This window comes from Notolabrus celidotus, chromosome 7, assembly GCF_009762535.1.
Source record: "Notolabrus celidotus isolate fNotCel1 chromosome 7, fNotCel1.pri, whole genome shotgun sequence".
Taxonomy (NCBI): Eukaryota; Metazoa; Chordata; class Actinopteri; order Labriformes; family Labridae; genus Notolabrus; species Notolabrus celidotus.
In genome coordinates this window covers 33,765,754-33,793,307 of record NC_048278.1, presented here as the reverse complement: position 1 = coordinate 33,793,307, position 27,554 = coordinate 33,765,754, and the positions used below count along the sequence as shown (strand labels likewise).

Below are 27,554 nucleotides of genomic sequence, written 5' to 3'. Positions count from 1 at the left end.
ATACACATCATTGTTATAGTTTCAGAGTTGTTCTGTGTGCAGCTGTCACGCGTGTGCATCCTGTGATGAAATCAATATATGAATTTATGAAGCCACAACATTTTTCAGGATGATTCCTTTCTTTACTTAACAGCAGCAGTGTCAACAAAGTCCGAGTGTGTTTACATCACTTTGTGGTACACTCCCTGGTTTCTATTGGCTAATTCAACTGCTGCTTATTTCTGCAGCGTGAAAGCTGTTTGACCAATTTATCACTGGTATCGAGTTAATTGTATGACTATCCTGAACTGTTTTACCACACAGCTCTGACAAGTGAATTTCCCATACTGAAGGAATCAGTAAAGCATTGTGTTTTCTCTTAGTTCATAAGTTCCCTTTATCACAGCTGGCTACCTGACTAGCCTTCAAAACCAACGTTTGCACCACAGTTTTCCCCTCCATTGCAGACACTGACAGCAAAAAGGAAACAATTCATGTGACACAGTCCCAGTTCATCCCTGCTCACTCATGAAAAAACATTGTATAAATCAACAACCTTTAACTTGATGTATTTCTCTTGAAACTCCACCAATGATCTTCGATGTCATCCTTCACACCTTGAAAAAAGCGAAGCCTGGAGGCAGCCACTGCTTCTCTTAACATTTCTGTGTCTTCTTGCAGAAAATGCCTTCAAACTAAATGTGATGCCTCCTGTAGGTGTAACAGAGTCAACATTGTGTTTCAAGACCAACATGATACAACAAAGACTCTTTCTGTTCCCTACAGGGGGGTTCAATTTTTATTCGTCATCAGGACTTGATGCATCCAAGTTCAGAATCATTCAGTTTTGGCACCTTGAAAGACATTACGCTTTTTTTAAATTCTCATTTACAACAACACAACGCAAAAACCAAAGAACAAGAAAAAGAATGAGACAAAGAAAGAGACTAAGGCTGTGTGAGAGTCTGAGAAAATAAAAGAGAAATGAAAAGGCAAAATTTTTCTTCTGTTTAAAAAAAAAAAAGCCTTGATACGTTCTCCAAAGTCTGTTCTTTTTGTTTCAAGCGTAATGAAGCCCCAACCCAAATTACCCTCTTAGAAATAAAAAAGAAATGAAAGATTGAAATAGACACAGTACTGTAACATTAAGTTCTACTTTGACACCCCTCTGCCCTTACATGGTATCATTGTTCAGTTGTTCAAAACATAGGTTCTTTAAAAGCAGATCGGATGATTTTTGATTAGCATGCATGTAAATTCTTAATTTTTTGGAGTCATTTAGTTTCACCTCGCTGGTAGCCATGTTCTCTCACGCACTACTTTGTGTCTTTGGCAGTAGTGACGCTTCATTGTCCACAGTCTTCATCAAGTTTGTTGAGAGATCCTCCATTACTCAGAGTTCTCTCTTCACTTCGCCCCTTCATGGAGCGGAGAAAAAAAAGGCAGGGTCAACTTTTAGAAGTAGTCGACCCCGAACGACGGTGGCTGCCAGGGTTTTGCCGGAAGGCCCAAAAAATCTTTTGAAGTTGTTGTAAAAGAATGTAATAATGTGTCTAATACTAACCAATATCAGTTTATCAAGAAGGCTGGAGCCTCTGCCCTTCAGATGAGCCGGTCACGACAAATCCTCCATCTTGGTTTTGAATTCCATGACGACTTGATTTAGTTTCTCTTGTAGGTTACGTTGTTTTCTTTCTTTTTTCTTCTGGTTGATATTTTTGCGCCAGGGAAGTCTAGTCATGATTTATTAACATATATATTCATATATTTATATATATAATCAATACATATATTAACTTACGTGTTTTTTTCCTTTTTTTGTCTTTTTTTTGCGGCTTGAATCGCTCCCTGCTAAAAATTCCCACACCGCAAAGTTTCACAGTATTGATGCGAATAAAGAATGAAATCAAGAAGATACAGCAACTAAAGAAAAGGAGCGGGGTACAAAGGGAGGTTAGGGGGTGTGTGTGTGTGTGTGTTTGTTGGGGGGCTCGTGGGATGGAAGCGTGAGGGCGGGATCATAGGCGGGGGCCAAGGGGGTCAACTACGCCGCCTTATCGTCAGACTGAGGAAGAGTAAAAAATATAAAGTTCACCTTTTTGAACGGGTAGTCTGGCCCAGCCCACCACTCTACTGTTCCACAGCCCCGAGACAGACAACCACCAGCAACCCCCATCCCCCCCCTCCCGACTCCTCTTTCCCCATCCTCCCCCTCAAATCTTTACAAACATGTTCAAAACTCGTTAAACAATGGTAGATGGGAAAATCATGCATGTTTCTTTTTTTATGCATTTTTTTCTCTGTTTCCTTTTTTTTTAAACAGAAACTCAGTGATCATCTGAGGTGCTGCGGAGCGCTCAGAACTCCCCCCTCTGCTGCTAACCCCTCACCCCATCTATCCATACGCCTCTATCCATCGCCTTGCACCATGATCTGTCTTTTGCCGCCCCCCCCCCCCCCTCCCTAAATTCCCTCTGAATATTCAGTGTCTGAGGTCTCTCCTTTAGTTTCATACAGGTGTGGTGCGTCGGTTGGCGGAGTTCCCGCCTGAGTCTTTCAGGTCCTTCTGGATGCAGTTGTGGACCTGCAGGAAGTTGTGGTCCCTCTCCGTTGAGTTATAGGTGGCTGTCGGAGTGCCTGTTTGGCCCTTTGGCAGCGTGTACATGGACAGCTCGGTGGAAGGCAGCGTCCCGAAGGCCTTCAGGCCCACTGGAGATGCCTCGCGGGAGTGCGAGGGATCCGTCGAGCGGGACGAAGAGCGTGAGCGGCGCCGGTAACGATAGCGGTAGCTGGGAATACGCGTTATGGCCGCACCTTGGAGGTAGTCGGCGGCTCGAGCCCCCACTCGCAGCTCCCGATGGCGGTCGATGAACATGTGCACGGCCAGCACGCCCACCATTTCGGCCATGATGAAGGAGAGGGCACCGAAGTAGAAGGACCAGCCGTAGGAGTAGCTGTTCTTCTTGGAGTCACTCTTGGAAGGGTCCCCGGCGTTGGCTGATATGTACACAATGATGCCTATGATGTTGCTCAGGCCTGGGACAAAGACAGAGGAAGAGAGATTAGAAAAATAGAGTGCAGCCAAAGTGTTACTCAAGGAGGCCCACACATTTAACAACTAAAGTCATCACAGTTATTATCTTTGTCAGCTGAAACAAAGCAGGACCGGTTCATCAGAGTTTGGAGGGAGAGTGTTTTTGTACTCATGATTTTAAAATTAGGTAACAAGGTTTACAAGTAAGCATCCTGACAGGCTCATAGACTCGGTGCTATCATGCTCCATCAATCAATCTAATCCAGTCCCATTTTATCAGTACCGAGGATTCTTCATCATCACAAGTAATACCTGAGAAGCCGACCCCCTTGATCTGCATCGATCACAAATTAAACGCTTTTGTCTTTTTTGAATTTTGTGATGATTAGGCGGACTTAGGATCAGATTAGAGGAGCCTACAGTGAGGGGGAAAAAAAACTTTGAGCCAAAGCACGAATGAGCCGGAGGCGGTGGAGCAGAGCAAAGATGGATACCTGCTTCAGTGAAGTGAAAAAAGAAGCTTAAAGAAAATGAATATAACATGAGGTGAAAGCTAGCAGCACCTCATCTTAGGTGCCTTCTTCGTGCAAGCTGTGCAGGACATTCTTTCCAACTTGTTCACCCGTCTCAGTAAAGACAGGGGCGTGCAGCGGCTCACATCTGAACATCATCAGTAGCAAATGCAGGGAAAAAGTCTGATCTTTGGGTTCTGGGTTTGTAATTTCTGACTCATGAAGACTTGAAGTTTTAGATGCAAACGTAAGTAAAGCAGTGTGACAGTCTTAAATCAGTCTGCATCTTCATTAAGGCTTCAACGCCAGACTACATCACAAAAACAACATTTCAAACCATTACAAAGTTATAAAAATGTACAGCATGTACTGTCTGTGTGAGTCTTTGCCACTCATCAGAAATGCTGTATCCCATGTGTCTGCCTCTGATACCGTCTCTGGAGTCACAGGTATTCTCAACAACATCAGAGAAGACAAGGACTTCATCCTCTGTATGCTGCACACCTCATGTCTGCACCCTCTTCATTAAAACAAAGACAGTTCATTTAAATGAGCTACAAAGTCTGTCAACTTAAATGTTAAGTCCAAAAATGAAGTGCTTACAAAAGCAGAAACTGAAGGTAGAGAGTCAACTCTTCAGTGAGGCATGAAAATGTATCGCCTTGTAAAGTTCTTGACCTTTTTTTGATACGAGCTTGTGCAGATGAACCCATAAACTGTATAGATAATGGAGGTAGTATCAGTGATGTCACCCATCTGTTCCTGAGTGCTGTTTTGAAGCCGATCATCGGTCAGAGCCATATTGGTAATGCTGAACTCAACCAAACTTAGTGTGAGGAAAAGAGGCGGGGTTTGAGCCTCCTAGCCTACAGCTATGTGTTCCCGCATGTCAGTCAAGTCAGTCATGTCCTTATTTGGGCAAAACTGGTAATCTTAATATATTCTGAGCCGCCGCGTTAGAAACCCCCAATAGAAATTAGCTAAGTAGACCGAAGCTGGTTTTTGAACCAGGCTGTAAACATGTTTATTTCTGCTGCAAAGATCGTCTTTTTTGAATGGGTGTGTATGTGGTTTCCGGTGTTTCTGCAGCCAGCCTCAAGTGGACGCTCGAGGAATTGCAGTTTTATAACACTTCGGCATGGGCTTCACATTTTGAGACCGGAGGTTGCCGCTTGGATCAAGCTTTAATTTCAATCTTATATTTTGATATCTTTAACTGTTTCTCTGTAGTTTACCCATCACAGCCTTCACTACCCACAACCATGTTCAAATTCACAGCCAAACTCCCTCCACTCTTTTCTCCCCGATCGACTTCTTGTCATACACTACCAGTCAAAAGTTTGGAAACACCTTCTCATTCAAGGGTTTATATTTATTTTAATTATTGTAAACACTGTAGATTAATACCAAAGACATCACAACTATGAAAGAAAAAAAAGCAGAATATGTTTTATATTTTAGATTCTGTAAAGTAGCCCCCTTTCTCCTTCATGACAGCTTTGCACACTCTTGGTATTCTCTCAGTCTGCTTCATGAAGTGGTCTCCTGGAATGGTTTCTAATTAACATGAGCCTTGTCAAGAGTTGATTTGTAGAATGACTTGCCTTCTTAATGTGTTTGAGACCATCAGTTGTGTTGTTCAGAGGTAGGGTTAGTACACAATGGATAGCCCTATTTGACTACTGTTGTAATCCAGATTATGGCAAAACCAGATTATTTCACAGTTTTGATGTCTTCAGTGTTAATCTACAATGTTTAAAATAATTAAATTAAAATAAATGAGAATGAGAATGTGTGTCCAAACATTTGACTGGTAGTGTACATCATGACTGTCTGTATGTTTTCTGACACAGACACATCCATGAACTGCAAACAGACGAAAAGACAAATGCAGAAGCAAACAATGATCCTGTTTAAACAAACAGAAAAGGTGTGAGGACCGTGAAGGTCTGATCGAGATGGATCAGAGCAGAAGAGTATCAGGGACGCCTTATTTTTAGAGTGTAATCCCAGTGGCCTCCTCTTAGCCTAGCAACAGGGCGAGAGAGACAGACAGAGTGAGAGAAACAGAGAGAACTGCATCTCTCACTTCTGACTTGGAGGGGAACTAGTTATCTAGCGCAGCACAGTAGGCCATGGCCTAGAACCAGAGTACAAACACACTCATGCATGCACGCACAAACACACACATATGAAAACACACACACACACACACACACACACTCACAAAAATGCTCAGGCAAAATGGCAACCTGGACTATCTTTGTCTCCCTCGCTTCATCCCGAGGCAGAGAGTTTTATGGTACACACCCAAGGATAATGCATCACCTGGTGATTAACATTCACCAGCAAGGCTTTAGTCGTCTCCAAAACAGGACTTTGTTTTTATTTAGCTGCTCCACAAAACTCACCTCTGTTCCTCTTTTGAATGTTCACATACTGTGACTTTAAAGATGCTCTACTTACTTCTGTAGATTGATAAAGGAGCATTTGCACATTTACACATATTCTGCATCATTATCACCGTGCAAAGGTAGCTTAAAATTCAGTGTATAAGACGCACTTTTAATACCTTTTCTTGCAGTATCTAACTGTGAAGATGGTGCTTGAAGAAGCCAGCAGACGCCTAGCTGTGGAAAGCATGCTGGATGCATAGCAAGCTGGTAGTGCCATCTTTTAATACCCTTCTCCTTCATCAGATCATAATCATGAATATTAAGAAAACAGTGCTATACTATCAAGTAAATGAACCTTGTGTATTAGTGGTTTAATTGGAAAGACTCCTTATGTCTGCAGAGGGGGGTTAAGTCTCAGTGAATTGGACGCAGGTAGTGGATCCATCTGTACCACACAACTATCTATGCCATGCAACTACTATCTATCAGGGTGGCTACACATCCGAAGTTAAACTGCACATAGCTGAGCGCAATGGACATCTTCACACAGGAACACGGTTTAATTATTTTAACCACTGGGTTACTCTCAAATTTTCTGCTTAAGGAGGGAACCGTTTGCCTAGTGGTTTAAGCCTGCAACCCATATACAGAGGCTATAGTCCTTGTAGCAGCAGTCGCGGGTTCGACTCCCATTGTGTTGCCAACTCCTCAGTGAGGAAAGTAGCCATTGGCTGTCCTAAAAGTCGCTAGAAGTTGCTAAATGACCACATCAATTAATTTCCATAACTGAAATTGTAATGGACGCTGCAGGAGAGACGTGTAACGTTGAGGGAGGGACAAAAAAAGGTTAAAAAACACCCTAAATATGTTTAGAACTACACTGAGGAGCCTACAACAAATCAAAGTTAAACATTACATTTTTTAACTATAACATTTTCAAGTTATTTATTGTATACAATCTACATTAACTATCTAAATGGACCAAAAAGAGACAGTAGGCGGGATCAGCCAGCAATGTCTTCGAACATGCGTGATACATTTGCAGTCTGGATGCTGAGGGCCGAACGCCTCCTGCTCTGAATGCAGCTAGGAGGGACTCCCAGCAGCGTCCACTGCTCGTTAAGTAGAGTAAGAACGATACATGCTTTCATGTCAGTCTCCAAAAGTCTCCATTAACACCAGAAAGTCACTAGATTTGTTGCTAGTCGCTAGTTTGAAAAAGAGTCGCTAGAGGGCTCTGAAAAGTCGCTAAGTTGGCAACACTGGACTTGCAGCCTCAACCGTTTGCTGCATGTCTTCCCCTACTCTCTGCTCCCCACATTTCAAAGTCAGTCTCCGTTCTTGTCAATACTGCAGTATGCACCGAACATACAGAGGAGTGAAATTAAATTTCTCTCAGACCCTTGGTGCAACAAGGGTCTGAGTCCTACAACACGAAATTTAGTAGGAATAAGATAAAAGGGCGTGCACGTGAAATAAAAAGATAGGCTAAGCTAAAAACATAACCCAACTGAATAATTAATATAATAAAATAGATGAAAAACAGTGAAAATATTTCCAGTTTCTCTCCAGCTGTCCTTTAAGATAAAGGCAAAAATGGCCAAAAACATAACTTTAGAAAAATAAATTACTTTAAAAAAAAAAATCGTTTGTAGCTTTATTTCACTCTCTAACCAACTACAATCAAGATCAAGATTTATCCTTCAATTCCCAAATTCAGCAAATCTCAAGGTCAGCCTATTTTCACTTGCGCAATATTTCTAAAATTAGACACTTCCTATCTCAGAGCGATGCAGAAAAACTAGTCCATGCATTTGTTACCTCCAGGTTAGATTACTGTAACTCCCTCTTATCAGGCTGCCCTAATAAGTCTCTAAAGATTCTTCAGCTAGTTCAAAACGCCGCAGCTCGAGTATTGACTAAAACTAGGAAGAGGGAGCACATCTCTCCAGTGTTAGCTTCTCTACACTGGCTCCCAATAAAATGTAGAATAGAATTTAAAATCCTTCTTTTAACCTACAAAGCCCTTAAAAATCAGGCACCCTCGTATCTTAAAGAGCTCATAGTGCCCTATTACCCCTCTAGAACTCTACGCTCCCAACATGCAGGCTTGCTAGTTGTACCTAAAATCTCTAAAAGTAGTATGGGAGGTAGAACCTTCAGTTATCAGGCCCCTCTCCTTTGGAATCATCTACCAGTCAGGGTCCGGGAGGCAGACACCCTCTCCACTTTTAAGAGTAGACTTAAAACTTTCCTTTTTGATAAAGCTTATAGTTAAGCTGGATCAGGCTTGGACCAGCTTTTGTCATGCTGCTATAGGCCTAGACTGCCGGGGGAACTGGCACACTGACACTGGGATCCTAGCTCACCTTCTTCCCCCCAAGCCCTTCATCACTTACTTTAACTCTGCCTGTCCCATTAAAGTTACTAACCATAGACCTTTCTGGAGTCCCTGAGCTCCATTGTCTCGTAGATTCCTCTGAGCTGCCGTAGACGTCCTCCTGCTGTGGACGATCTGGACTCCAGCTGATATGGACGTGCTGGACTCCAGCGGCAACAGCTTCTACGACTCGTCTCATCACTATCACCTCTCTCTCTTACTCCCCTCTATCTGTCTTTCCAGACCCAACTCAGTCGAGGCATGATGGCTGTCTAACATGAGTCTGGTCCTGCTCGAGGTTTCTGCCTGTTAAAAGGAAGTTTTTCCTCACCACTGTAACTAGCTAAATACTGCGATGTGCAATGCTCATGATGGATTAAGGTGGGGTCAGACTGAGTCTTACCCTGTCTTGGTGTTGGGTCTCTGTTCATAATTTGACATAGTGTGGTCTAGACCTCCTATGTTTGTAAAAGCGTCTTGAGATAACGTTTGTTGTGATTTGGCGCTATACAAATAAAGATTGATTGATTGATTGATACAATGCTAATGACCCTTTTATATGTGCTGTAGATAGTGCTGAGAGTGCAACTAGTAATGGAGTCTGCACCATGTTTCCTGAACAAGATGAGATATTAACATTTCTAAATTACCCCGGGCTTCATTTTTGTGCTTTATATGTTCTGGAAAAAAACATTTCAAGGATTTTTTTTAAAACTCTGATATCTAAACAACCGAGAAAGGCCAATATAAGTGACCAGTTTCTGTCGTGCTCTAGTGCAGGCTGATAACTGTAAGTCCATTGACCACAGCAGACAACAGCTCTTTGTGCTCCGACTGCCCAGCACCAATCAACAGACTGCACCGTGGAGCCTTTAGCTGCCAAAGAGCCGCATGAAGAGACAAAACATTTACAAGAAGTGTAAATGACTGACACATACTTTTCAGTTCTTTTCCCAATGAAAGACAATATTGCTCACTAACTGCACATCCACATTCCCCTTTCCCTCCTGAAGCCTCCTCCCTCACTTTTGCCCTTCACACATTCACTCTGACATTTCCTGCTCCTCCTGCCATCCAGTCCCTCCTTCCCTCACCCTTCGTTGCCTCCTCCCCTCCCATTGGCTTCGTACCTGCAGAGACAAAGAGGATGCCGGCGCTGAGGATGATGTTGTGGCGTGACTTGTAGAACTCGCTGGCGGCGATGCAGAGCCCCCCCATGAAGAGTAGGATCACACTCAGGATGGGGAAGATACTGGAGGCTCGTACAGCACCTGCACACGGACACACAAAGGCAGAAATAACCGTCATTGACATATTTGTCATCACTCAACACGTGCTCAAGAAATCATGGATAGGGGTATGAATAAATGACGAGTGTGATGGATGAAATAGATGAAAGACCATTTCAATAATAGCAATAAAGTGCTGAAGCATCCATGCTTACAATTTCTAAAGCCTATGGTACCATAACTATCCTTATTTCTACTTTTTCAGGTTGTCAATCATTCACCTAGATAACAATGAAAAGGATGATTCTGAAAAGAGAGTCAGCACCATTTGCTCCCAAGCCAACTTTGACTTTACAAGTGAATGTAGCCTTTAAAGTGAAGCCAATGCCCAAGGACCTTGAACCTGCATTCTTTCCAGAGAACGGGCCAGTAGAGGCCCATTCTGTTGGATTGCAAAAATATGTCAAATTGCATGGAAGTCTATGATAAATTACTCTACTTCTTATTTGTTTTATCACATCAGTAAACAGTTTTATATTGACTTTATGGTCCAAATCTCTAGTTCCAAGTTTCCTTAAAACAACATTATGTTGTGTTATTTGTGGGGATGTGGGGATGTGGGGATGCGGTGCAGAGAGAAACACTGGACGCCGGGTTCGGGATGTGGTTTGGACCAGCAAATTTAATCTCAAAAAGCACAAAAGCAACGTCTCCAAAACCAAGCATCACGTCCGCTCCAAAATCCAACAATCTCTGAACTACGGTGTTGCAGGAGGGACAAAACAGAAAACAAAACAGCAGGAATTGCTCAATGTGGCTGCGATAAACAGCTGAACAGGGACACCCGGTGGCCTTTTTAGGCTACTACCTTACAGTTACTTTATTCGTACCTGTAGGTAGATTTTGTTTGCAGTGAGTCAGCCTCCTTTTAACATCAAACCAACAAACAGCACAGGACAATACATGCTTAGTGCTAAAGAGGTAACCCTTAATAAAAAACAATAACAAATGGAAATGAGCAATCAATAAGAGCAAAATCAATAAAAACAAGATAGACATAAAATCAACCATTGGTCAATAAAAACAAGATAGAAAGAAAGAAAGTGCCACCAGTAAAAAACAAGATGAAAAGGTCCATAAATACTAAATACTTTGTGACCTCTAAATCCTGATAGGGGTGGATCAATGTGGATCCACTTTCTCATTCACATATGGTCACTTTTGGTTCTGAAGAGCAAGTTGGCAACCACCAAAATGCAAAACTTCACCCAAATCAATGATGGAAGCAAAGATAGCTACATCCAGTCATTTACTCTAAAAGTAGTATGGGGAGTAGAACCTTCAGTTATCAGGCCCCTCTCCTTTGGAATCATCTACCAGTCAGGGTCCGGGAGGCAGACACCCTCTCCACTTTTAAGAGTAGGCTTCAAACTTTCCTTTTGATAAAGCTTATAGTTAGAGCTGGATCAGGCTTGGACCAGCTTTTAGTTATGCTGCTATAGGCCTAGACTACCGGGGGGAACTGGTGCACTGACACTGGGATCCTATCTCACCTCCGAACCCCCCCAACCCCCCATCACTTACTTTAACTCTACCTGTCCCATTAAAGTTACTAACCATAGACCTTTCTGGAGTCCCTGAGCTCCCTTGTCTCGTAAGTTCCTCTGAGCTGCCGTAGACCTCCTCCTGCTACGGACGTTCTGGACTCCAACGGCAACAGCTTCTACTACTCATCTCATCACTATCACCTCTCTCTCTTACTCCCCTCTATCCCTCTTTCAAGACCCAACTCGGTCTCAGCAGATGGCTATCTAACATGAGTCTGGTTCTGCCTGAGGTTTCTGCCTGTTAAAGGAAGTTTGTCCTCACCACTGTAACTAGCTAACTACTGCGATGTGCAATGCTCATGGTGGACTAAGGTGGGGTCAGACTGAGTCTTACCCTGTCTCGGTGTTGGGTCTCTGTTCATAATTTGACATAGAGTGGTCTAGACCTCCTATGTTTGTAAAAGCGTCTTGAGATAACGTTTGTTGTGATTTGGTGCTATACAAATAAAGATTGATTGATTGATTGATGATTACTGTCTATAGTTGGAAGATAATCAGCCACCTTCGACGACTTTAACATGTTGCATTCACATAGAAAAAACCCCACAAACGTTCCCAGAGATGATTCTCCCAGGGTTGAGTTCATGAACTTTCTCCTTGGCTACATTCATACATGTATTTACTTGCAAAAAACTTGTGCCACCTTATTTTCTTGTGACTTTCGTATCTGTGTCACAGATCACCCCTCCAGTGAGCGGTGTGTCCATCTTCTCCTATCGGGCCTTTCTCTATCTCTCTGTCACTGCAGCCTTTAAAGTGAAGCCAATGCCCAAGGACCTTGAACCTGCATTCTTTCTAATGGCCAGTAGAGGCCCATTCTGTTGGTTTGCAAAAATATGTCAAATTGCATGGAAGTCTATGATAAATTACTCTACTTCTTATTTGTTTATCACATCAGTAAATTATTTTATAGTGACTTTATGGTCCAAATCTCTGGTTCCAAGTTTCCTTAAAACAGCATTATGTTCCATGTAAAGTAAGAAAGACTTTAAAGTAGGGTTTGTTTTCTGTCACCACCTCTGTGACCTCTAAATCCGGATACATGTGTATCAATACGGACCAGCTTTCTCATTCAAATATCGTCACCAAAATGCAAAACTTAACCTAAATCAATGAGTTAAGCAATGATTGCTACATCCTCTATCATTTACTGTCCATGGTTGGAAGATAATGAGCCACCTTTCACGACTTTAACATGTTCCCAGCGATGATATTCCCAGGGTTGAGTTAGTGAAACTTCTCCTCGGCTACATTCATATTTACTGGTGAAAAACTTTTTCCACCTTATTTTCTGGTGACTTTGGTATCTGTGTCACAGATCACCCCTCCAGTGAGCGGTGTGTCCATCTCCTCCTATCAGGCCTTTCTCTATCTCTCTTTCACTCCATCTCTCCAACTCTCTGTCTGTCTCTGTCCTCCTTTCCTCCCGTATCAGTCTGTCCATCAGCTGTCTCTCTGTTTGCCCTCTGCATGGCTGATTTGCTGATTGGCCTTGGGGTTGTCATGGTGCTGCCATGGTCGCGGAGCTCGATGCTGGTTTTACTTATTTTCGGATTCCTGAACTGAAACCTGTTTTTTTTTTTCCCCTGCATATTTCTGCTCCTTCTTCAGATATCGTTTTCTTTCTCATTCTAAAAATATTAATGTGTAAGTGAGACAAAATGAAAATTGGAAAAGGATGTTTTTGACATGGTGGGTAAAATATCAGAGCTGTCCCTTGGGTTAATCTGAAACATTATGACCCAGGTGACGAACAATGTTGTCAGATCATATTTGGTTGAATGTAAGATGTGACATCAGATAACCAAAATTCATTGTCAGGACAAACCACTGAAACCAACATAGACAATACTGAAATCAGCTGACATGGACATGTAGTTGGTGGAAATGTGTTTTCAAGTAACTCAAATCCAATGTCCTCAAAAGACCTCACTCCAATGGCATTTGACAGTAGATTATACCTCAAGACAAGATGTTTTCATGAGCTAAATTAAAGGTGACATATCATGCAAAATTGACTTTTTAATGGCTCTCTACCTGAAATATGTGTCCCTGGCATGTCTACAAACCCCCCAAGAATGAAAAAAATCCATTCTGCCCCTGTTCTGATTTCTCCACCTTTCTGTAAATGTGTGTGAAACGAGCCGTTTCAGACTTCCGTGTTTTTGTTACGTAACAACAATATCCGGTCTGTCACGGAGTCAGAGCTCGGAGCTTGTTCAGCCCATAGACTGTATAAAATAATACTGAATCCCTCCTCCGTTTTTCATTACCTGCACACGTGTGCTAACAAGGAGCTTAGGAGGGAGGCATGCTAGTTGTAGGCTGTCTTAATAAACACAAAGGTCAGTTTTACTCCCCACGTCTGCAGATTTGAAGATCTAGTGGATGATTTTTTTTATCATGGATAAGTGCTAGCGCTAGTTAGCATAGCTACATGTCGTAGCTGTAGCTGTGTACCAAGACACACGTCTACATACTGACAAATAAAACAACAAGAAACACAGAATCTGTGACCAATCCTTCAGAAAGGTCCTGCTGCCTTTCTGGCAGAGATCGGTTTTACTCCCCACGTCTGCAGATTTGAAGATCTAGTGGATGATTTTTATTCGTCATAGATAAGTGCTAGCGCTAGTTAGCATAGCCACATAGCTACATGTTCGTAGCTGTGTACCAAGACACACGTCGACATACTGATAAATCCTTCAGAAAGGTCCTGCTACAGGCGCCTCTCCGTCAGGATCAGATTCTGGATCAGATTCAGAGGGTTGAAGTAACGCGATCTCTGAGCAGCCGTGTATATTCAGCCAACATGTAAACATTAGATCAACGTGCTGGAGAGCCGAGGCACATCCACTTCCTGAGGGGGCGTGGTCAGAGAGAAAACAGAGTGTTCTGAGGAGGACTGAAGAAGAGGGCTTTTCAGGCAGACCAAAATCTGATTTCAAAGTGTTTTTTTGAGCATAAACTTTAAAGACATGTTTTGGGGACCTCTTAGACCAATATATATTGATGAAAAAAGTGTGATATGTCACCTTTAAACTCTGTCTGTGAAATGTCATAGTCTTAATGTCTATAAAACACCCTTATGTTACACATATACAATCATTCTCGTGAGTGCATTACATCTAAAGTCTATATAAAGACGTGTTTAGATGCATGTTCTTGTCTGGCGCCGCAAATAACATGAATTGCGTGGCGTGAATTGTACGAATGGAGCGTACACGAAAGACATGATTGACGCCAATGATGCAGATTCGCGACTTGTGAATAAGCGAATGAAGCGAGTGTTGAACAATATCTTGAAAAATCTCATCTACAGCTAATCATTCGTGGCATGATGGCCAACAGTATGGAGACCCTCCAGTGATATATTATGTGAACAACAGACCGGCGGAGGATAGTTGTATGGAAAACAGAGGGAAAATTGATCGTGTCTGCATGCAGCTACCTCCATTTTTATTTTAATCAACCCCGAATAAAAGGGAAATTACTTGGAGGAAAGTGAGTAAGGAGGTCGAACTATCTGGAAAGTTTTGAAGTCTTTTGTCTGTCACTTGATTCAAGCTGTTGGTTGTTAACACTGCCCCAAATAGCATACCAGCCTTGAATCTGCAAACTGATGTACACGCAAATGGAGCAAGTTGTTTGTGTGAATGAAGTAGAGTAAACACAGTATATCCTGGCATTCAAATATAAATGAATCAAGAAACCAAATGATTTTATCAGCATCCAGCATGACATTAGAACGCCTCATGACAAAGTTGTCTTCATGCTATCTGGATGACAGCATGGTTTGGTAACCTCTCTGTTCAGCTGAAAACCAAACTCTCCCGCCTGGTGCAGACTGCCATGAAGGTCATTGGAAAGACTGGCAACCCTCCCCTACAGGCCATTTATGAGCAGTGTGTTCTCGGACAGGCTCAGAGAATACTTGTAGATCCATTGCACATCCTTTACTCTGAGTATGAACTTTTACCATCTGGAAGACGGTACAGAGTCCCCAAGTGTAAATTGAACTGTTTTAAAAACTCCTTTGTGCCGATCTCTATCAGAATTTTAAATATTAAATAGCCTGTTACAGTTGGGACAGTGTTATGGTGCCCTCTCTTTCAGAGTATGCTGTGTGTTTGTATGAATGTGTGTACTATTTATTGTATTTTTTTCTTATTTATTTATGTGTTCTTGTGTCATTGTGGTGATTTTTGAAGGAGCAGGTAACACGTGCAGCACTGATATCAAAGACAAATGTCCCTACAGGGAAAAGTACATCGTATCGTCTTACAAATTGAACTTCTAATCAAAGTTGGTTGTTGATGTGACGCCAAAGATAGGCTGTGATGCTCATCCAGTTTTCAGTTTCATTCAGGATTCAACATTGGGTTTTGCCATTCAATCCCAATTAATTTCAAACTAAATATGCATATCCATCCAATATTCAAAACCAACAGATCAGTAATGTAAAGAGGAATCATGTCGAGGTAGTGTGCCTTAAAACTAGAATAAGTTGTGAGATAAAGTGAACTATGTCTTTTAAAGCTGGGGTTGGTAATCAGATTTAGATACACTTTTTGTCATACTGGTTAAAATGATCTTTATGTCCTGATGGTAATCAATACATGATGTGTTCTTAAAAAAGAGTGAAAAAAAGCTGCTATCTACAGCCGGAGTAAACCTGGGAAAACACCAACCAATCAGCCTTTTTTGGCTCCCCAAATTTTAAACCAATCAAATGCCGTTCTGCCGTTCTGCCCTCCTCCTGCGAGTACATTTCCCCGGCGTGCACTCCTCCGAGTCCCCGTCTCCTGCCTCTACTTCCCCTGACTCTATTTACTGCCCCTCTCACTCGTCCTCGGGCCTGTCCCCTCTGACCTGATAAGGTGCTTTGCTCAGGACTGTAGTCCGGATCAGAGTCTAAAAAGCTCTCACCACGGGGGCTCTGACAAGCAGAATAATTAATGACATTTAGTAAGTAAAATATATATTTATTGAGGCGTCCGTCCGGACGCTGTAGTGATGATGAGCCGATTTGTGAACACGTTGATCTTTAATAACCGGTCACTGTCAGCCGTGATCACGCCAACCAACAAAACAACAATCAATGTTTGAATGAATGAAGAACTTCTCCTCTTGTCTCTCCTCTCTCCTGCTCACATACTCTACACCTCTCCTGATGCCTTCACTGACCGTCAACACTGTAGGAATTAAGAACATCTACACTGAACACGTTTAACAAACAGTAGAGCTGTTACAGTATTATATATGTGTTATAACTTTTCTCCTGATATCGTGTCACCGGTACAACTGGATAATGCTAGCATGATAGTTGTGAGTGCTAACAGCAGCCATGTTTGTTTGTGTTTTTAACTTTCACTATGATAATGTTTTGGTGAGGACCGGTTTTGAATCAGTCACGATCATATGGTCGAGAATCAGCGGCGCTCGTGCATGTGAGCGGGGGGGCATCGTTTTGGAGAAGCTCCGAGGGAGGAGGGGAGGGGTTAGACGGAGTCATGAGGAAAAGCTACATTCAAATTCATGCTGGTTTTCCGAGACTACCAACCCTAGCTTTAACACAATATGACAAAAATCTTTGACTAGTTTAAACTTCTGTTATACATTTGTGGTTATTAATTATATATCTAACTTTCAGTTTCACACTGAGTTCAATGTACGTTCTGTCCCAAAGTAACAATCTATAGCAGTTCAAATCCAATGTTTGAATCTAAAACCCTTTAAACAGAAGTCTTTGGTTGAGGACGTACACACGAGGAAGGGCAGTGAGCTCTCAGAACAGAACCAAACTGCCAGATATAACTGATGGCCTGCACATAACAAATCCCTTTGACGAGAGCGGTCCTGACTGAAATGCAGTTTGATGAATGAACCTTTTGGTCTAGTGTATTTAACTTACTCGTGTCCATACAGCTTTTTTTAGAAATAGTAATGTGATCCAGACAATCTGGTTTAAAACTTCTCCTGCCTTTTAGTCTGACTGCTCAAGTGCCTTATCCTGTCAAGTTCTGTTAGAGCATTGTGTTCAAAGAGTATAATGTTATCCCAGTTAATAAAAGTGATGGCCAAATCTAGCAAAATAAGATACTTTATTGCCTTTCTCCAGGGCGCCTAAAAATGGCTGCGTAAGGAAGAAATAACACACTCGTCCTTGATCTTATTTCAAATGACAATAACTCTCCATCTCCTTTTTCTCTTTCCTTTTTTTTTACATTCCTCATCCATCCCTGCATCTTTCTTTTCAAATCTAATTTCAAATTCAAATTATTTTGCTGTCTTTCAAAGCGAGCTCAGGTGAATCCATTCGGCGAAGCAGATCAGATATTAAGGTGACCTCAGACTTGGCACTGCATCAAGCTTCCCCTCCTCTTCCTCCCTCCATCGTATTTGTTTTAACCCCATCTCCGCTTCTTCATTGACATGAGCTGTCAGGACAAATTGTCTTCAAGGTGGAAAGCCTCTTTATCCAGCAGCATACTGTATGCACAATCAGGCACACGTCTCTTTTTACAGAGTAAGCGGAAATGCGTCCTGTCACACACACCCGCACACACACACACCTGTACTACACTTAATTTATCACTCACTAGAGGTGGACACACTGCTGGCTGCTTCATACTGTAAGCACACACACACAGGGCATGTCCTGCACATTGTCTATGGCAGCAGGCTTGTATTTTATAATAACATTTTTATTGATTCTTTTCTAAGCTCCGCCCACTGAAGCTGCTGTTGTTAGACATGTCAAGCACATCATATATGTTAGCATTGAAAACAGTGACATTATGGCCACAGAAGTATTTTTGTAAACACATTTTTCCTGATCTCAGAGAGAAAAAAAGACCTAAACTGAACTCTCAGTTTTACAAATCAATGGACACCTGATAGATTTCTTTACCTGGCGCTAGCTAACCAATTTCTCTGACATTGGAAATGAGAGTTGATTGAAAGCTTCATCTCCTTTTCTTTTTTTTTTTTGACTCATTTGAACACCCAGCTGGAGGGTCTAAATATACACTTGATGGATGTAATCATGGTGTCATGATGATTTAGTACTGGGCCATGCTGAAGATTGAGGCTAAAGTTTGTCTGAAACATCAAGTAGGTTTATAGAGAAGTGGATGGAAGTCAGCGGAGGGTTGCATCAGCTTTGTGCAAGTTCAAACATAGCCTGGTTTGGATGTGATTTCTAATTACACTGGAGTTTACCAAGGGGCAACGTCCAGATGCAAGAATTGAAGCCAATGTGGAAGTGTTAAAATATTCAGTTCAGCAGACTAACAACAGAAATAAACATGTTTACAGCCGGGTACAAAAACAAGTGTAGTCTGGGTAGCTCATTTCTCCATCGGCACACACTGTATGGGGGGTGAATTTTATCATAATGCAGCAATTTCGAAGATATTAAGATTATGAGTCTTCCAATGAGAGGCACAGCTGACTTGATTGACAGGTGGGAACACTGTAGCTATTGGCTAGAAGGCTTAAAGCCCGCCTCTTTACCTCACACTCGCTCAACAGAAGTTATTTTGAGTTCAACATTTCCAATATGGCTGCCGCCACCAATTGGCTTCAAAACAGTGTTTCAGGAACAGATGAGTGACGTGACGGATACTACGTCCATTATTTATAGTCTATGGAGTTTACATACTACTAACATTTTATAAGGAGGAGCAGGGGATTTTAGTTTATCATATATAAGTTACATCCTTTAGAAACATATGATGACTTTGATCTGTGCTGTTGCTTTCGTTTCCACAAGCAGTGACACACTAACAAACACTGTAGTTGATGGTTTCCCCTCTCACATTTCCTCTAGATTAATTATTGCCTCATCAGAAAGCTTTGTCATCTTTTACTTTTGCATTGCTGTTAGTTGATTTCAGGCACAAGAGACAATGCTGCAACAAACACTGCATTAAGAAAAGTGCTTTTCACAGATTCACTAAAAGAAAACGACAATATTTTGGATGGTTTGGACGTTACGCTCAAGATGAACCTTATGTTTCCATAGTGAAGCCAAGCGGTATAGCCTCCAGTCTTGAAATATGAAGCCAATGCAGAAGTAGTAAAAACTGCAGTTCCTTGAGGGTCCACTTGAGGCTGGCTGCAGAAGCACCGGAAGCCACATACACACCCATTCAAAAAAAAGGCCATCTTTATGGTATTACCCAGGGGTTCCCAAACTTTTCAGTCTGCAAAATAAAGGTGCCAAAGACTTGTGACCCCCACTGTCCCTTGAAGTGGTTAAATGTTGCTTCATTACCTTACCTACATGCACATGTGGCTGTGTTTCCTGTGCTGCTGTGAATTAACCTACAGTTGCTACTGATCCTTTTGTTAATGAACTGTTAGCTAACCCTAACTCTAACTTTAGGAGACATCTGGCGACAAAGAAAGGCAGAACACTAATTAAATGTACTTATTTGCAGGGTTTTATTTGAATTTCTGTCTATATTTTTTCAATAATAGGTAAAATAAACAAATTTTGATTACTTAAAGAAAACAAAAAATCTGGAAGACATCTCACGACCCCCCAGAGGGTCCTGACCCACACTTTGGGAACCCCTGGTATTAACAAATATGTTTACATCCTTGTTCAAAAAACTGTTTTGGTCTGAATAGCGTATTTCTGTATCTGCACAGGCCTGCCTCAACTCCACTTCTTTGCTCCTTGCTAGGTCAAATGAAAGTTTAGTTGAGTCAGCATTTCTGATTTGGCCACCGCCGTAGATCGGCTTCAAAACTCTGCTTCAGACACCAATGTGTGACATCACTGAGACTACGTCCATGTTTTATCCAGTCTATGAAGACAATGTAAGAAATGTAGAAATAAGTGCAAATATGGTGTTTTCCCAGTAACTGTTTTGGAGTGACTAAAAAACAACTATGGTTTACACAACCAGTGTAAGCTGATGAAAGCAAATCTGAAAGAGCTTTCCCTAATGCGTTTATCACATCAACTCTTTTGAAAAATATTGAGAAAAGTAGGAGAGAGAATTAAAACAATTTCTGTGCAAATGATCAACTTTCATCCAGCCTCTCTATTCTAATATTGCACACAAAAGACCTTTTGGAAAATGTGACTATTGCTCATTTGTTGCCTTTTTCATTAACATATAATTAAAAGCTTCTCCTTCAGAAGTATCCATTTGGGTTCTGTGGCAACAGTTTTAGAAAACGAGGCAGATTCATGTCGCGGTTTGAGTAATGGCATGTGACTCCATCAGAACAACATGCTGAATGGATGCAAGGTAGAACAATGATGATAACAGATGTTTGTAGCGGGTATCATGCTCAAGAAGAAGCCAAATCACAATGACTTCTACACACAAAATATGATGTGTCAGCAGTGTCAGCGTTCTTCATCAAATTGACTTAGGTTTTATTTGTTGTTGTATACATGATCCTGGTCATCGTTCAGTGATTGTTTCCGTGCCCTTCATGCCTCACTGCTGTGTTGCCTTCAGAGTTTATTGCTTTCTTAATTCTTTTTTGGTGAAGTCTGGCTTCTTTACTGCTTCTGTTCAAACAACACAGCGTGGAAAAAAAAGAACTCTGGACTCTCCTCTGCAAAGTGCCTCATAATTTATAGCTATTCCTAGCATTTAACAAAAGGCACTGAAAGTCTCCTGGCATTGAGTATATATGGAGCAACCAGTGGTGAACTACATCTCTGCTCGACTACATACTTTAGGCGATGCGAATGCAAGCAGGAGGAGAGTTTCTGAGCAAAAAAAAAAGAAGCCAATATAATTAGCCCAGGAAGTGTTTTTTGGAAAAACAACATAGATTGCAGATACTTGAAGTGTTGCGCGATGAGGCAGGAATCCCCAAAGTTTACGAAAGATACTCCCACAACCAGGAAGACAGTGGTTCAAGCCCCGCAGCGGCCCCGAGCAACGTCGACAAAGAAACTAAAGACATATTGTAGACGTCTCCTCACACTGCTGCTGCTGCTCATTTACTCTCAACTCACCTCTCTCCGTCTCTCTGCCTCGCTGCTGTCATGTGCTTGGTGGCAGGGTGCGCCTGGAGGCCAGCGCATTTGGTTAGAAAATCTTCCTTTTAAACTCCCTGCCTTCCGCTTGAAGCGCCAGTGCAGAGAGGAATAGAGAGAGAAAGAGAGAGAGAGAGGGAGGCAGAGATCGCTCCAGGCAAAGCAGCTTCACAGAGAAGTGAAGGCCTGCAGTCTTCATGCTTCTGCTCTAGTCTCATCTCCTTTTCTGCTCCCAGTACTTTTTTTTTTTTTACCTTCTCTCCTAGATTCCCCCCCCTGCCTACTTTATTTCCTCCATCTCCATTTTTGTCAATTCTTTACTTCCCTCCAAAGTTATCATTTTGTATCATCCTGTATTTCTGTCCTACTTTATTGACTGTCCAAGTCTTGGCAGTCGCTGCTGGCTTCCATAATCCAGCGCCTGATTCCTACTGTCTTTCATTTATCTTTACATAAGGATGAAACAATTTCCTGTCGTCTATCCGATCAGAGGGAGAAACTGGATTCTAATACAGCATTTGCAGTTTACAGTTAAGTTTATGCATGCTTTCATTGCAAAGGTTGTTAAAAGTTTAAGATGCTTAAGAAACCAAAATCCAATATCTCCAATCGTCTACACACCAGCAGCATCTTGAAGTTGAATACCTTCATTTAGTTAAGAAGAAAAGTAACTGGAACCAAATGTCTGCCAAACATTTCTAGATGAGCGAAACTCTCACTCTTTGTGTGGATGTCTGATTATGAGGATATGAATAAATCATCTTCAGATGACATCCATCAGGTTTCCTGGATTGCAAAAAATTGGACTTTCAAACACATTCAGTACTTAAAAATAATGTCAATGGACAATCAGGATTAACCCTTTTTTAAAGACATGTTTAAACTCCCATTCATTTCTTTTTCAAAGCAGTTTTGAGTCAATATCAAAAACCTAAAGTAATTCCAATCAGTGTCTTGTAAAATGAGTAACTGCATTGCTGTAACTCTGCTGTGGATGCAATTAAGTTGGTCTCATTCTGAACTGTGAGTCATGAGTGTCTATATACTGTTTTCGTATTTGTGTACCATATATGAGTACATATGAACATATGTGTGTTTGAAATAAAGGCAGGAGTGACAGTGGGCGAGCCGAGCACACATTGGTGTAATCAGCTGTTCCAGTATGCATAGCTTGTAGGTGGTAGCTCAAAGTTAAAGCACTTAGGATATTTTACCACAACAGTCAGTGTATAAGACACACTTTTAATACCTTCTTTTGTCATCTAAAAAGTAAGCTGCTTCCGGTCCACCAATGTGACCATTACACCAGTATAAAATAGTTATAGTATTTCATTATGGCGCCTGAAAAAGCAAGTGACTGCTTCAGTGTGTGAAGCATCCTTGATACAGACCAATCAAGAAGCGGCACTGTTTAACGTTTGCTACCCCATTAGGTTTTAATCATGCAGTTAAAGAAAACGGTGGTACACTGCGAAGTAAATAAACCTTTTTTAGATCTTAAAAACTCCTCAGTTTAAAACAACAATCGACGCAGGGGTGGTGCAAGTCTCAGACAATTGGTTGCAGGTAGTTGATTCGTCCATATCACACAACTATCAACGTTACTGTAAAATGTGCAGAACAGCTGTATGGGGAGCTTGCAAGGCAACAGACGGTTCCAGAAAATAGCTACACGATCATGCAAAAACCACACATTGCTGAATACAACAGAAACACAGGAACACAGTTTGAACCTTTCCCTCTGAGAGCCACCCAAAAATGCATTGCAGTGCATATTGCTTTTGATATGGATCATGAGCTGTCTAGAAGCTTAGTGATGTCGTTATTTTCATAGTGGCAACAGGAAGCAGGAAGATGCTGCAGGGGCTCAACTACATTGTGCTGAAAGCAAGCGGCAACCTCCGGTCTAAAAATATGAGTCTAAGGAAGTGTTAAAAGCTGCAGTTCATTGAGGATCCGCTTGAGGTTGGCTCCGGAAGTACCGGAAACCACATACACACCAATTCAAAAAAGCCGATCTTTACAGCAGAAATAAACATGTTTACAGCCTGGTAGAAAAGACGAGTGTAGTCTGGATCGTTATTTTCTTGATCGGCACACACTGTACAGGGGGGTGAATTTTTTCATTACGCGGCAATCTCAAAGGTATTGAGATTACGAATCTTCCAATGAGAGGTACAGCTGACTTGATTGACAGGAGGGAACACTGTAGCTGTTGGCTAGGAGTCTCAAAGCCCGCCTCTTTATGTCACAATCACTTGACTGCAGCACTTTGGCTCCCACTGACGATTGGCCTCAAAAAAGCGCTTCAGAAACAGATAGGTGACGTCACGGATACTACGTCCATTATTTATACAGTCTACGGCTGAAAGGGATCATTTAAATATAAAATAAAATGCTAAATTCGGGCTTTAATCACATCATGATGAATGCGTCAACATCCCTGTATATATATGAATATTTATGGCTGTTCTCATAGCAAGTAATTCTATCATTGCTCAGTTCTGTTGGTGGACAATCATATCAAATAACTATCAAAGGAATCAACAGCTATCCATATACCCAGCAATGTACTCCATCCATCTTCCTGCACAGTGCTGCAGGAGGACTGAGTTTATCCAGTGAAAGAGGTGGAATACACCCTGAACTGGTCATCTGCTAATTATCTGCATATAAGCAATTTGTAATATTTTTGGAAGGGTTCCCAGTCTGACCATGCAGTGCTCAGGGTTCATTATTTTACTGATACTCTTTAAATTAGAGGAGAGTAAGGAAGGCTTTACACCTTACTGTACTTACTGAGAGAGTCATCCAGAGGAGAAAGAGGACTATTCTGATGATAATGAAGAAGTTCTTTCAATTATACAGCACTGAAGTTCCTGATTATTATATTATCACTTGCTGTATTGCTTATATATTGCTAGTTTTTTCACTTTTCTTCTTGATTTTTCAATCGTTTAACATTTGTGCAAATTAGCACAGCGGAGCGACACTGCTTGTGACATTCCCGTCATTCTTGTGCGATGTGAGTAATTGTGTTGTGCGCGCTATGACTCTTTAACGTGGTGTAATAAACAATCCCAGGGGCTGCACAAACACACAAACACACTAACCAAACATGTATTTGTCTTTCCTCCTCTTATCAAACCTCTATTCTTTTTCATTCTCTATTTCACTTTCAACCTACCTTTACTTCTCCCACTGCTTGGTTGGTTCTGCTGCAGTGATGTGCGTTTGTATTGTAGTGTGTTCGTGTGTGTGTGTGTATGCGTGTGTGTGCGTGTGTGTCTCTGGCTGACTTATGGTTTCATTAGCTGCGGCAGAGGAGAGCCTTGTAATTGTGGCTGAATTATAGAGGCGGGGGTGGACACTACCATGGGAGCTCCCAAGGTTCACGCACGCACGCACGCACACACACACACACACACACACACACACACACACACACACACACACACACACACACACACACACACACACACACACACACACACACACACACACACACACACACACACTACAGAACAGTGCAGCAACCCACCTATTACTTTGTCTCACACACACACACAAACACACACATCAGCTCAACAAGCTACAAAGTGAACACACTCATCGATCAGCCGCCCACCCACTCACTCGCTCACTCTCCAGCTCCAAAGTGGGGTGTTTCCCGTACACACTGTACACTACCCACGCAAGAACGATCTGCTCACTCTCTCTCTCTTTCTCTCTCTCTCATACACACACACACACTCACTTGACTTCTACCTCACACACACGCACACACACATTTCGCCCACGTGGGAGAGCCCAGCAGCACAGAACATGTGGTAGTGGGAACTTGGCAAAACAGCTTCGGGGGGAATAACCGACTGTCTGTCTGTGTGTCCGTGAAAAGCCGACAGACGTGTTCACCAGTGGAATCCTTTTGTAGAAAACGAACACAAGTTATTGAGAGGGAAGAAGCAGGCGTGCACAATCCATCAGGCAGATGTGTGTGTGTTTGTGTGTGTGTGTGTGTGGGCGTCTGTGTGTGTGCCTGTGGTAAGTGTGTGTGTTTTCATATCGATGCTGTAAACACACACCAGGGTGCTCGCGCAGCCTGCCAGTCATTTTCATGCCGTATTACCCGTTTTAATCGTGATATGCCTCCATGTCACAACTGCGCTCCTAAAAATAGCAGCGGTGACATCAGTGAGGGGGATGATGTCATCAGTCGGTGACGTCACGTGTCTCCTAGCATCCCGATCCGGAGTATTAGCATTATGTACGAAGATCCAGCGGTCTAAATTTAGAAACTGCGCACAGCTTCCACTTCAGAGTGTTCAGAGAAAACCAGAGGTCTGTGTGTGTGTGTTTGTGTGTGTATATTTGCATGTTCTTGTATTCCTGTCTTTGTGAGGACCCGGTGTTAAACCTCTGAAATGAGGACATTTTTGTAAGAAGAAGGGACATCAGCTGGTCCAAATGGCTTTTTGTGAATTAGGAAATAAAATGTTTCACTTTGTAATAATATGTGTAAACAGTACATTTTACTTCAACCTTTTAATTCAGTTATTGGTATCAAATATGAAGTACTTGTATATATTCTAAAACTATTTAATCATTCTTCTTTATTGCAATTTAATCTAAAAATGTTGCTCTTTTGTTTAGGTCCTGATATACCTTTCATTTACTTTCTATTCATCTTTCTTTTGGCATATTTATACCTTAAAAAATATCAGTAAAATATGTCTATATGCAAACATTACCCTGATTCATTTCATGAGCATGAATAGTCATGAAACAGTGAGGTAGTGAATCAAACTGGCAAGGAATCTATTTATGGCTCTGTATTTTTTCAATCTAATCATCAGTATTTGGCTCCACTGTCAATAATTTAACTGAACACAACTCAGGTTGATGATAATTTTCAGTGTCAGTATTTTGTCCCAACCATAGACTGTATAAATAATGGACGTAGTACCCGTGACGTCACCCATCTGTTTCTGAAGCGCTGTTTTGAGGCCAATCTTCGGCGGCCGCCATATTGGAAATGTTGAACTCAACATAACAGCTGTCGATCGAGTGTGAGATAAAGAGGCGGGCTTTGAGCCTCCTAGCCAACAGCTACAGTGTTCCTGCCTGTCAATCAAGTTTTTTGTACCAAGCTGTAAACATGTTTATTTCTGCTGTAAAGATCAACTTATTTGAATTTATGTGTATGTGGTTACTCCCAGAGCTAGCCTCAAGCGGTTCCTCCGGTCTCAAAATATGAAGCCCATGCAGAAGTGTTATAAACTGCAATTCATCGGATGTCCACTTGAGGCTGGCTGCACAAACACCGGAAACCACACACACACCAATTCAAAAAAGACGATCTTTGCAGCAGAAATAAACATGTTTACAGCCTGGTTAAAAAAACGGCTTGGGTCTACCTTGCTAATTTTTCTTTCGGCACATGCTGTACGAGGGGTGAATTTTTTTCTTACACGCCTGTTCAGAAGATATTACGATTATGAGTTCTATCACCTCTCCCTCTTACTCCCCTCTATCAAGACCCAACTTGGTCGAGGCATGATGGCTGTCTAACATGAGTCGGGTCCTGCTCGAGGTTTTTGCCTGTTAAAAGGAAGTTTTTCCTCGTCGCTGTAACTAGCTAAATACTGCGATGTGCAATGCTCATGATGGATTAAGGTGGGCTAAGACTGAGTCTTACCCTGTCTTGAAGTTGGGTCTCTTTTCATAATTTGACATAGAATGGTCTAGACCTGCTCTGTTTGTAAAAGCGTCTTGAGATAACGTTTGTTGTGATTTGGCACTATACAAATAAAGATTGATTGATTGACAAGTTTTACCCAAATAAGGACATGACTGACTTGACTGACAGGCGGGAACACTGTAGCTGTTGGCTAGGAGGCTCAAGCCCCGCCTCTTTACCTCACACTAAGTTTGGTTGAGTTCAGCATTTCCAATATGGCTCTCGCTGATCATTGGCTTCAAAACAGCGCTCAAGAACAGATGGGTGACGTCACAGATAATGTCCATTATTTATACAGTCTATGTTTCCATATCTTTGCACTCCTCCCATTACAAGAACAAAACTGTTGAATCTATTATTGTGTTAGGACTCACATCTTCAACATCTGTTAAGTTTTTAAAGATATTTTAGTGTGTGCCATTCTTTCTCAAGTAAGGGTCCTTACAAATATAGGAAGACAAACATTAGTGTGTGTGTGTTTGTGTGTTTGACTGTGCCTTGTTCAGCCAGTTAGGGCTAGAGCTGAGCTGTTGGCCATATCTAATCCCATTCAACGGCTTCATGCAGGATAGGACACACGCACACACACTCGCACTCACACTTCACACGCACACACACTGACACCTATAAAACACACATTCTCACACTGTTGTGTACTTCAC

At 41.9% G+C, this 27,554-nt stretch overlaps 1 protein-coding gene across 1 annotated transcript in view; it reads right to left on the bottom strand.

The window, feature by feature from the left end:
* Window positions 1-747: 747 nt before the first annotated feature.
* Window positions 748-27,554, bottom strand: part of LOC117816585 (voltage-dependent calcium channel gamma-2 subunit-like) — a 112,678-nt gene continuing 85,871 nt past the window's right edge. The window contains exons 3-4 of the mRNA XM_034688919.1: window positions 9,432-9,572; window positions 748-3,015 (exon numbers count right to left, since the gene is read on the bottom strand). Of these exons, the coding sequence (XP_034544810.1) occupies window positions 2,489-3,015; window positions 9,432-9,572 (668 nt within the window). The 3' untranslated portion in view covers window positions 748-2,488. The remainder of the gene's footprint in view (window positions 3,016-9,431; window positions 9,573-27,554) is intronic.